Raw genomic sequence first — 13,200 nt, 5'->3', positions numbered from 1 at the left:
TATTTTACATACAACCTTCCCACAACTTTCTGGGAATGATGCAGAATAGAAACTTGGCTTTGGGACATTCTCAGCACATTTAAGGAACTTGACAAAAAATAACATTATTTATTCTTCAACAGAACATTTCCTAAAAGTTCAAACATGGTTACATTTAATTTAAATGTTGGGAATGTTCTGGGAATGTTCTCCAACTGGTTTGACATTGGGAATGTTCTCAAATAGTTAAGAAACAACGTTCTTTTGTGGGAATTTCAGTACTTCAGCATAACGTTTCCTACTGGCTTCCTCATGGTTCTATTTAAAGTCATGTTCTCAAATTGTTCCAAGACTGTTAAGAAACAACATTATTGGGCCTCCCGAGTGGCACAGTGGTCTAAGGCACTGCATCGCAGTGCTAGAGGCGTCACTACAGACCCGGGTTCGATCCCGGGCTGTATCACAACTGGCTGTGATCGCGAGTCCCATAGGGCGGCGCACAATTGGCCCAGCGTCATCTGGGTTAGGGGAGGGTTTGGCCGGTGGGGCTTTACTTGTCTCATCCAGCTTTAGTGACTCCTTGTGGTGGGCCGGGCGCCTTCAGGCTGACCTCGGTTGTCAGGTGAACAGTGTTTCCTCCGACACATTGGTGCGGCTGGCTTCCGGGTTAAGAGCGGTTTGGTGGGTCATGTTTCGGAGGACGCATGACTTGACCTTTGCCTCCTGAGCTCGTTGGGGAGTTGCAGCGATGAGACTAGATCCAAAAATCCCAAAAAAACATTCTTCTGTGATATTTCCACATGGTTTTATTAAGTCATGTTCTCAAATTGTTCCGAGAATGTTCAGAGAAAGTTCTAAGAATGTTAATTAAAAACATATATATTTCGTTCTCAGCATCAACAAAACTCTCTCTATCCTCTATTTTGTTAAAGGCCCAGTGCAGTGAAAATTCTGTTTTTCCTGTGAAACTGATGAAACTAACACTGTAAAAGTGTGAAAAACATGGATCAGTGTTATTTCCTGATAGTTGCTGGTTGAAAATACAATCTACACAGGACCTTCTAATCAGCAGGTTTGCATGGGCGGGAGTTTCGGCTTTCCATGGTGACATCACCATGCGGTAAATTGGTTAATAGACCAATAACAAAGAGAGTTCCAAACTTTTCTGCCATTAACATCTAGTTTTCAGTTTTCCCCTCCCCACTCAGACCACTCCCAGACACTCCTCGCAGAATTCTTGCTTGATAAATAGTTTTTTGCTAAAAAGCTATTTTTGTCAATTGTAATGGAAATCTATTACAGTACGGTACTTAATTGTTACCCAGAAATGATTTGATATTTATATAAAAACGGTTGCATTGAGCTTTTAGGTGTGTTCAGGTGTTTTGGCCTCGCCCAATAATTGGCCAGACCTGATCTTAATTAGTTCTTATTTCTTTTGAAATGGGGTCTGTTAGAATAGATTAAAAGGAACAGCTCTGTATTGCGTAAAAAAAAACCTGGCATGCTAGCTCCATCCTGGTGGCGCAGTGGACTAATTCCATGATAGAGAACAGAAGATTATAGGTTTTCATGATTATTGCCTAAGGAAATTAATTTTCATGTGTCCTATTTGTGCTTAGAGTTTAAAAAAAGTTAACCCAGCAGTGTTATTAAAAGTCTTAATGAAACATTCAGTGAAAGTTTTAAGGAAGTTATTTAAATAACTCAAAATAATTTCTGTTCTCAGAGCGTGAATAAAACCTCCCAGGAAAACTTTCAAGGCACCAGAGTAAAACATTCTCAGAACCTCTCTGCAACCTAAAAATAAACATTACCAGAACAGGCAAAATATTCACTTCTGTTCTCAGAACGTTTAAAAAACGTTCAGTTTTACTGGTCAGGAAACATATGACTTAGTTTCCACAACCAATATCATACGTTCCCACAACTTCCAAGGAAGCAAATGTTCTAGCTGGGAAGTGTGTATTATAAGCATGTGTGAATTGGAAATGTGTTTTTTGTATATCGCAACTCTCCCTGAGACACCCTTGGAGAGTGGGGTCACGGCAATGGTCAGCCATTATCAACAGCAAACCTGGAACAACTAAGATTATGTGCCTTGCTTAAGGGCAATTTTCCCACCTTGTCAGTTCTGGGATTCTGACCTTTTATTTACTGGCACAACGCTATAACCACTAGGCTGCCTGCCACCGACATGTGACTTGGATGTAGTACTCTGTAAATCGATATGCTGATCACAATTGAGAGCCCATCCATGTCCTTGGCTTGATCTGATATGGGTTTGGAGATGAGGTGTGATGCATTCAGTAGGGAAATGTAGGTTCTGCAAGATATTCATTTTTTAAGTCTATTTTCTCAAGAAAATATTTCAATAATATTGACAATTCCACATAAATATCCTACACTAATTTACATGCAGTCTACAAAATGAAAGACAGTCAATGTTTCCTTTTTGGATAATCTGTTGTTAGATGTGAGCTCCATCTCATGTTTTCCCTGTTGCATTAACCTGTCTGTGGGGCCCCTGACTGGGTCATCTTGCTGCCAGGACTTGGCTGTGCAATTCTCTGCATCCTCCAGATGAGGCTGTGCACATCATAGAATTACATGTATATAGAACACAGTCATGTATATGTTCTCTATGGTGCCCATGCCATGGATGGTCTAGACTCTATGGGCCAGTTTCCCGGACATAGATTAAGCCTAGTCCTGGATTAAGAATAACAATAACTTTTAATTGAGATTCTCCATTGAGAATGCTCTTTATTCTGCATTAAAGTTAAGTTACCATGTTCCTATAGGGCCAGTTTCCTGTACACAGATTAGACCTAGTCCTAGACTAAGTGTAAATTATAGCTGCCCAGACACTTCAGCTTGTTAATCTCACAATTTGTTAAATTCTCTATTGTAGATGTCAGTTATATCCATATGCACAATAAGCCGACATAAGTGTTCAGACTATTTATATTATTGGATGGCCATGTTGTTCTCTCATATAGTAACATCTGATAATTAAAGAGCATGTTTGGAACAATTCAAGTCATCATCTTGAAAGTTGTCACTAAAGAAGAGTTCTTAAACTGATATTTACATTTACATTATTTAACAGACGCTCTTATCAAGAGCGACTTGCAGGAGCAAATAGGGTTAAGTGCCTTGCTCAAGGGCACATCAACATATTTTTCACCTAGTCGGCTCGGGGATTAGAACTACATTTACATTTTAGTCATTTAGCAGACGCTCTTATCCAGAGCGACTTACAGGAGCAATTAGGGTTAAGTGCCTTGCTCAAGGGCACATCGACAGATTTTTCACCTAGTCGGCTCGGGGATTAGAACTAGCGACCTTTCGGTTACTGGCACAACGCTCTTAACCACTAAGCTACCTGCCGCCCATGTATGAATAACATACATCATTACACTGTAATGCAAGAAAAAGGAGGACATTTAAGTCTGTCATTACATAATTATTTTGCATACTGCTGGATCATCACTTAGATACACACCTTATGAACCACTCTAGGTGGCACAAAGACTACCTATTTTCTGCAACTGTAATTATTCTATCAGTATGATGACCTTAGCTGTTCCCTGTGCACTACTAGGTACAATAGAAAAGCACATGTGTTTTGGGTGGAACCGCGTAACCACAGAAGAGGTCATTTGCAGAGTTTTAAAAAACAAAATAATGGAGGTCTGACTTTTGACATGACTCTTCAATAAGTTCCCTTGCAGGAAAAATACAGTTATTCTATTCTCAGGAGCAGCAGCATTGCAGTCTCTCCAGTCCTGTAGAAACTGCATGGTGGCCATTGTGCATTATGTCCACACTTACTGTAAGAGACAGCTGGTTAACAGTGAATATAGTACAGCCCTAACTTACTCTACAGGCCAGAGACAATGTACTCTCATACTCAGTTGACCGCAAGTCCTGGATATGTATATTTATAGATTATGCAAATATACTTATGAGGCAAATATATATAGTATCAGTATGACTGTTAGTATGTATGTATTGTAGTTATAGTGCATCATATAGTATGAGAGTTGCTCAAAAGAAGAAAGCCATACCACTAAGGGGTGGAATTGGGGGAAAAGATGAGAAGTCAGTGAATTATAGAATTCACAGCGGGCGATCAGGACTGTCAGTTCAGTGGTGTTTACCTCTGGCTTTGGTCTCCTTATTAGCAGCTATAGGTTTTCCCTCCTTTATATTCTGCAGAAACGAATACAGCAAGTTATATGCACTGTATATGAACCGGTATTGGAACAGCAGAGTGAAATCAATTCATATCCATTTATAACCTCTGTTTGTTCAGATCAAATTCACATCATTTGGAACTTGGCACCTTCACAAAAATTTTTTGTTCCTTTTCCCCTCTGTGTGCTCTCTTCATTCATGGTAGTGAGAACCTGAGGGCAGTCTCAGATCAGGTGGATATGGAAGAGTGAAGTGATGACACTGTTGCCGTGGATGCGGGATGTTTAGGACATGTTCTTTAACAGAGGTCAAACAGGCTCCTCTCTTTGTCTTGTATTAACCTATCTATCCTGAGGCCGAAGCTGTCAGACTTACTGTTAGAATGTCATCATCCAATAAACAATATTTGCTGTTCTACATTGTTGCAGGGATATTTCACATACTGTCTGTGTGAATTGAACTTGTTTTTCACAATCTGAAAGCAATTTACTGCAATCTTTCACTTGAGACCTTTGACTGCTGTGCAGTCCTCTTGAGAGCAAACCGTTTTCTTCCTGTTGATTAATGCCTCTAACCTCTGTTGTCAGTTTGATTACTGATGCAAAGGCGCCTCCATCTGGACAAACATGTACATTACAGTTCTTATCCAACTGCATTACCTATTATTTTGGATTGATCATGCTATTTGAGGCTCATTTGCATACCTTTATGCTTTGCAGACCGGGCCGGTTGAATTACAGGTGCAGTGTTAGTATTTCAACTGTGATTACTTTTATTATGCCTCACACATCTCCTAGTGATGACACGTATGTTGTCACCAATTGGTCACTTTATCAGTGACCTCATCTACTGTCATCATCAAATTAGTGATTGAAATGTTGACATGTAGAACATGCTCTAGTCTAGTTAAATTATGCCATCTGCTAACTTAAATTGAAAATAGTTTGATGGGGAATTCTACTAGTGGATGTAAGACAGTGTCTGTGTGTGCCAGTAGGTGACACGCTTGACAAAGAAGTACTTCTGAGAGCAATGATGGGATTGATTGAGGCTTTTGTGTGTGTGTGTGTGTGTGTGTGTGTGTGTGTGTGTGTGTGTGTGTGTGTGTGTGTGTGTGTGTGTGTGTGTGTGTGTGTGTGTGTTTGTGTGTGTGTGTTTGTGTGTGTGTGTGTGTGTGTGTGTGTTTATCTGCCTGTGCTTACTGTGCAGGCAGTTGTAAATGCTTACTCCTCCCTCAGTTGGTAGAGCATGGCGCTTGCAACGCCAGGGTTGTGGGTTTGATTCCCACGGGGGGCCAGTATGAACAAAACAAAAAAATGAATGTATGCACTCACTAACTGTATGTAGCTCTGGATAAGAGCATCTGCTAAATGACTCAAATGTAAAATGTAAATGCTGCCACTTAGACAGTGTCACTTACCAATGTTGTGGTAACAGTGTGACAGGTCCACCTAGGTGCTCTGCACCCTGACACAACTTCATACTGGTGGCCTTTCTACTGACTCTGAAAAACACCAAAAGAAAGATGCCCAGGGTCCCTGCTCATCTGCGTGAATGTGCCTTAGGCATGCTGCAAGGAGGCATGAGGACTGCAGATGTGGCCAGGGCAATAAATTGCAATGTCCGTACTGTGAGAAGCCTAAGACAGTGCTAGAGGGAGACAGGATTGACAGCTGATCGTCCTCGCAGTGATAGACCACGTGTAACAACACCTGCACAGGATCGGTACATCCAAACATCACACCTGTGGGACAGGTACAGGATGGCAACAACAACTGCCCGAGTTACACTAGGAACGCACAATCCCTCCATCAGTGCAATAGGCTGATAGAGGCTGGACTGAGGGCTTATAGGCCTGTTGTAAGGCAGGACCTCACCAGACATCACCCGCAACAACGTTGCCTATGGGCACAAACCCACCGTCGCGGGACCAGACAGGACTGGCAAAAAGTGCTGTTCACTGACGAGTCGCGGTTTTGTCTCACCAGGGGTGATGGTCGGATTCGCGTTTATCGTCGAAGGAATGAGCTTTACACCGAGGCCTGTACTCTTGAGCGGGATCGATTTTGAGGGGGAGGCTCCGTCATGGTCTGGGGCGGTGTGTCACAGCATGTTGTCATTGCATGCAATGGACTGAGCTTGTTGTCATTGCATGCAATCTCAACGCTGTGCGTTACAGGGAATACATCCTCCTCCCTCATGTGGTACCCTTCCTGCAACTCATCCTGACATGACTCTCCAGCATGACAATGCCACCAGCCATACTGCTCGTTCTGTGCATGATTTCCTGCAAGACAGGAATGTCAGTGTTCTGCCATGGCCAGCAAAGAGCCCGGATCTCAATCCCATTGAGCATGTCTGGGACCTGTTGGATCGGAGGGTGAGGGCTAGGGCCATTCCCCCCAGAAATATCTGGGAACTTGCAGGTGCCTTGGTGGAAGAGCGGGGTAACATCTCACAGCAAGAACTGGCAAATCTGGTGCAGTCCATGAGGAGGAGATGCACTGCAGTACTTAATGCAGCTGGTGGCCACACCAGATACTGACTGTTACATTTGACTGTTACTTTGACCCCCCCTTTGTTCAGGGACACATTATTCAATTTCTGTTAGTCACAATTTCTGTTAGAACTTGTTCAGTTTATGTCTCAGTTGTGAAATCTTGTTATGTTCATACAAATATTTACACATGTTAAGTCTGCTGAAAATAAACGCAGTTGACAGTGAGAGGACATTTCTTTTTTTGTTGAGTTTATATGCCTCACAATTGTCTATGTAGCCTATTGCAATTAGATCTGCAATAGGGTGGAACTAAGGGTTTTTCTAATGCATTTGGAATACTATGGTACTAAAGTATTTTAAATATGGCCAGGAAGTAAACTTTTTGTCTGATTAATCTGCTTACAACTCCTTAATGTCAGAATATATCTGATATGTAATTTAGCTGTTGAATCGATACAGTGTTGCATAAAGAAATGCCACAATTGTCACAATATAGTTTTTTCCCCTTGCCCTAAGAATTATGTTTATTGTGGTGTCCAATGTCCTGGATTTTTGGGGTGCTCAAACCCTAAAGGTTAGAATAAACCTTTACCGCTCTATCTGAGAACCTGCTGGGAATGGACATGTGGGATGTTTCTTTGTTTGCTTATTTGAGATCACAAAGAAGCTTCTGCTTGGTCATGTCATGATTTCTCTCTCTTGGGCTGAGCCCAATTGATTATGTTGAAAATGTATCAGTAGTTGCCAAATGCCAAGTAGCATCATGATGTGTTGATAATAATGACAAATAAGGTTCACAATCTGGCAAGCATTGACCCCGAACTTCACAAACATGCCTTTGGGCTATAAACATTCACCTAAGATCATGAATATGTGTACTTTAATAAGCCATTTATCATTCCTATATCAATTACAGAAAGGTCGTATTTGACCTGAAATAAAGCAGTGTACATTTGAAGGAAGGACCCTTCAGAGAGTGATTATATCTCAAGAAGCAGGCAACCAGAACGTGCATGGCCACAGTGAAAGATGATTCGACTCTTTAGGCCATATAAGCAGCAGTGTGTACCATAGAGATTGTAATTATATGGTGTGTACACTGTGAGTGAGAGAGTAAACATGTAAATATCAGTGAAGTGGTCTTGTATGCGATAGCCTCTCACCCTGTCTAAATGTGTTTGAGAACCGCTTTACTGGTCAAACAAATACGCAAGTGCTACCAAAGTAATAACACAATAATAATAATAATGTGTGTGTGTGTGTGTGTGTGTGTCTGTGTGTGTGTGTGTCTGTGTGTGTGTGTGTGTGTGTGAGAGAGAGAGAGTGTGTGAGGTAGAGGCTGGGGGGGGGTCAGAGATGAATGAAGAGATAGTCCATTGAAAGCAGTTGAACACCATGACAACTAGGAGGAACCACGGATTTATTCCAAATAGTTACGGCCCATTGTAAGGGGACGTCAATCATCTATTATCTTGCCCCCGAAATAAATGCTAAATCTCAGCCTGCACAAAAACTTCCAAAAGAAGCAGGACATTTGTCTACATTTCCTCCATTGTCCCGCAGCTTAGCAATCGGTTTGTACGTGTGTTTGCTTAGTCCGACCACCCAGGACGTCCGGAGGATTCGCTGAGAACGAGAATCATTGTCACCCACATCACATACTAGATGAGGGCATTGGAGCATAGAGAAGGGGAGAATAAAAACATCTAAAAAGAAATAATATGAACATGATAGTCGGCGTCTTATATTGACTCAAGAGCTTATCATTCTATTTCCCACATGAATTAAACACGACCAATTGCTGCAATAAAATAATTGTTATTGTTATAAAGAAATTGGAAGCTAATATTCCCAAGGGATATACTTGTATTACATTGTGTAGCAATGGGTATGCCAGGTGATGCATGGGCGGATGGGTGCTGCGCTGCAACCTGGTCTCAGAGCATTTCTTATTATTCTGTAAATAAATCCGAGACACTCCATTTTACCATGATATATTATATGATATGTATTATGTTCGCGTTATTCGCCCACCCATCCACCCAGACCAACAACGCTACTTAAGTAACCATCTGTCTTATGTAACCATACCAAACGTAATAGTCCATGAGACCAGGCGGTGCAGTTAGATATTTATGACAGAGATAAATAGTGAGCAGAACTAATGATATGGTAATAAGTATCATAGTAATACGGACGATAAGGACCACATGAATAAGTTTAGCCCAATACAAATTCTGTACAGGCCTAGTCAGTGTCCCAATAAACTGAATGTATTATTATTTTTCTTAGAGCGTGTAATTTATCCAAATAAAATAGTATATAGCCTATCAACACCTTGCAGAGATAAGACGCTTAAATTGCAAACAACATTCTATGTAAGGCTATGTTTCATTCATGATAGGCCCTATACGCTACTTGACTTAAGCCTAAACCAAAATATTGACCTAAAAGGATTTCATGAATTAGCCTACTAATATTACACAGACAAAATTCAAATGTCGATCTTTAGGGTAATAAAATATATCTCAAAATGATGTTTTTGGTCTTAAATAACTATATATTTGTGTGATGCTTTGAAGCAATATATTTTAATGGTTTGTATGTAAATTACATGCAGAAACGTCCCTCCCCATCTCGGTAATTAACTGTCCCATAATACCAGTCATGACATTTCTGAAGCACCAATGACAGAGGTTCGGATGTCCCCAAACCCTAGCATTTCACACCCAGTCTTCATCCACTTGACTCCAAGGACCCGCCTACACACGTTTAGTCTTTCTCCGTTATTCCGATTCATTTACCATTACTGATTCAGTGTTTCAACGAACCTTATATGGACCAATCCGTCTGGTGATGGCTTCCTTTATGCCAGTGCTCCTAGTCATGCTGTATCCATGAGCCTCTCCTCTCCATCAACTTCTGCGCTCCTCCATGACCAGCACATTGGAGTCTTCTCGACGAGCCAACGGTGAACTACCGTATGCCAATTAAGTCTCCGTTTAGCTTGAATTAACCCAAAGGACACAGCCTGAACATCTTAAAACCTAATCTTGAAATACTATCCTCTTATTCAGTTATACTGGTTCAGAACAGTAGCAGGAAAATAACGAACTCTTGTTTACAGTGCGCGCCACATACTTTCTCACACCATGTCGTTCAGCAACACAAAGACGGGCTTCTCTGTAAAGGACATTCTGGATCTTCCTGACACCAATGGAGGTTCTGAAACGGAGGAGACTGAAGATGAGAACGAGGTGGAAGCGACTGAGATATTGACGCAAAATCCATCTTCTGAAAACACTGGAAATGTGCCCTACAAGAGCCTTTTGTGTGATGGTGGTGGTAATCCCTACTCAAGATGGCTTGCCTCCTCCAGCACCATGCAATATTCATGTGAGTAGTTCTTAAAAAGTTCGTTTCGTAAACATCGATGTATAGGCCTAATTTATTTGTCCACTTCCTAGTCATATCTCATCCGTTAAATTATCGGCCTATGTCATTATTATAAACATTTGCATTCATGTTTTGTTTTGTTTTGCAAAAGGTCAACCATTAGTCTATCCATGTCCAATCATAATGTATGATATTATCCGTTTGTAAAGCAATTTCATCCGGGCGTAATTAGCCTATACATGCATAGAGCCTTATCAAAATATGTTCATCTTTGTCACCAATAGGCCATTGTTTTCGATTATTGGTGGTCTCTACGATGAAGATATGTTTTCAGAAATTAATACATTTATGTAGCCCCATTTCATTGCGTTTGTTGTCAATCCTAGTTGATAACCAGACCCACTTTGTTTCCTTTCAAACAGTGCATGGTTTGTCAGTTGATTCTCGAAATGAACCGAAATCTCCAGAGCTGTCCGCTGACGAATCCCAAGATATCGACAGAGACACCACAGGTGACAGCAGCGACTCCGGAAAGAAGAGGAAAACGAGGGTGCTGTTTTCCAAAGCGCAAACCTACGAACTTGAGCGACGATTCCGACAACAGAGATATCTCTCGGCGCCGGAGAGAGAGCACCTTGCAAACGCACTACTACTGACACCAACCCAGGTGAAGATCTGGTTCCAGAATCACCGGTATAAAATGAAGAGAGCACGCGCTGAGAAGGGTATGGAGATGGTTCATCTCGTGTCCCCAAGACGGGTGGCCATTCCGGTTTTGGTTCGGGATGGAAAGCCATGTGACACTAGCAAAACTCAGGAACTTGAGGCCTCATTCAGGGATGGAATACCTCTGTCGGCGTATCGCGCCTATTCTCTCCATCATATGCATATGCGCTCTCACTACAGCCCTGACGCCATCTCACAGCTGCCCAGTGTGCATCATATGGCGCAAATGTACCAATGGACTTGGTAGACGATGGATACTTAAAAGAACTTCGATTCAACAAAAAAAAATCTAAAGAAAGGGATTGAAATTGGATTTAAATTATATGATCTCTATTTTACTCACATCAGAGCTGATTATTCGGTGGCCCATGAGGTCTGGACAATGTTAGGGTTCTTGAGATTCCGTTCGTTTTAAAATGTTTACCAAATGAATGTTATAAAGGAATGTTATTTATGTTGTAAAGTGCGCAAAATGCTCATATTATGATTTAATTTATGTTTTTGGATGGACTGTGGATTGATCTTGAATATTTATGGCCGTGAATAAACCTCTGTCAGTTCGATGTGGTTATTGTTGATTTATTAACCTAAATTAAATTACTTTTATATTGGCCCAGTAAGGGGAATCGAACAGAAACTTGGATGTAAATGTTTCGTTATTTGTGAAAATTGTTACATGCATAAATGCCATTATGCACAAAACTAGATGAAAAGGAGTTCCCTTTTTAAAATAGCAGCTCGTGCAAAACCTGTTTAATGACTTCCTGTATCTAATTCGGTTCAGGTTTTACGTTGGATCACAAAGTAAAAATGGAAACAAACAACTCTGAAGAGAATCTCTTGCAAACACAGTCTGGACAATTTCGTTGATATCAAAAGTAAAAAGTGCATTTACGAGTTATGCATAGGCCTACAACAAAATACTTTTTTTGTGATGTTTTCCTTACATTTCTAAATTGAAAAGCATGCATGGCTTATTATAGGACTACAAATGACCAATTAAGTTAGAAGAAAAAAAATCCCAGTCCAATTCCAACCTTCTCAGTTCTCATGAACAATATTTGCTAAAACACCAAATTAAAAACATTTCTCACTCTGTTTTTCATAGAACTGCATTGCTTATCAATTCACAAAGAAACCCAAAATATAGAATTGAGTGCAGCTGTGGATCTTTAGGGGTTTGCACATGCAGAATGGAAAAGAGAGGGGATGTTGTGGCAGTGGTGGATGGAGAGCTGTGGACGTTTTGTTTCTATTCAGCTGTCAGTTGGGTCAGCTCATCTCCCAGTAAGGATGAGGAGTAAGTATCTCTGGGGTTTTGTGAAGGCTGTCGCTTGGCTCTTTTGTGACCCTTGTTGGACACGTTGTATTCCATATGGGCAGCTGGCCTCGTGAAGGGGACCGCTAATAAAACTCAACTTGTTCTGCTTTCAAACATGCCATTGTTTCCTCCCAAAGGGAAAAAATAATTACAAATTCATGCAGTATCCTTTCTGGGCAAAGACACCCCATTCACATATTAGAACAGGGAGCCCTTATCCTAAGGTTTTTCTGTGTAACCCCTCACGCTCTCTCTCTCTATTTCTCACTTTATTTTTCTCTATTTTCTCTCTCTCTTTCGCTCTCTCTATTTCTCTCTCTCTCTCTAAATATTTGTAACCAGTTTTCCAGATACTTTGCACATAAAATATCTGTACTCACTCTGGTCATCTAAAACACGTGTTAGTGTCAGTGGATACCTGTACTCACCATGTACTTCAAGCAAATGTTGAAGTGATGAATAATAAATAATAACAGTATAAGCTGTAACGTTACTCGCATTCCTTATTGAGTAAATCAGCAACTGAGCGTCAAACAACTTTTTAACCACAAGATGGCAGTATATACCTTGATGAAGAAAGATAAAGGTGCCTAAAATCTTCCCAGGGGATCTGTATTATATAGCCACTGGGTACACTGCATATCCCTTACGTGCTCCAAGTTCCAATGTCACAAATATTTTCTAATTTAAGCTATTTATAACAAATATTTGCAGTGAGCATTTTAGACAAGTGTTTTTATATTCAATTATTGTTACAAGGCAGGTGTACAGTATCAGTCAAACGTTTGGACAGACCTACTCATTCAATGGTTTTTCTTCATTTTAAATATTTTCTACATTTTACAATAATAGTGAAGACATCAAAACTATGAAATAACACACATGGAATCATGTAGTAACCAAAAAAGTGTTAAACAAATCTAAATATATTTTTCTATGTTTGATTCTTCAAATAGCCACCCTTTGCCTTGATGACAGCTTTGCACACTCTTGGCATTCTCTCAACCAGCTTCATGAGGAATGCTTTTCCAACCGTCTTGAAGCAGTTCCCACATATGCTGAACACTTGTTGGCT

The 13,200-nt window shown here is 40.7% G+C and overlaps 1 protein-coding gene across 1 annotated transcript; it reads left to right on the top strand.

Annotated features, from left to right (window-relative positions):
• The first annotated feature begins 9,439 nt into the window (after positions 1 to 9,439).
• LOC121549315 (homeobox protein Nkx-2.2a-like) lies at positions 9,440 to 12,534 on the top strand. Its single transcript, XM_041861178.2, has 2 exons — positions 9,440 to 10,078; positions 10,501 to 12,534. The coding sequence occupies exons 1-2, from the start codon at positions 9,835 to 9,837 to the stop codon at positions 11,049 to 11,051; spliced, it is 795 nt and encodes a 264-aa protein (XP_041717112.1). The 5' UTR covers positions 9,440 to 9,834; the 3' UTR covers positions 11,052 to 12,534.
• Positions 12,535 to 13,200: the final 666 nt, after the last annotated feature.

Source organism: Coregonus clupeaformis, chromosome 33, assembly GCF_020615455.1.
Source record: "Coregonus clupeaformis isolate EN_2021a chromosome 33, ASM2061545v1, whole genome shotgun sequence".
Classification (NCBI taxonomy): domain Eukaryota; kingdom Metazoa; phylum Chordata; class Actinopteri; order Salmoniformes; family Salmonidae; genus Coregonus; species Coregonus clupeaformis.
This window is presented reverse-complemented; position numbering and strand designations above follow the sequence as displayed.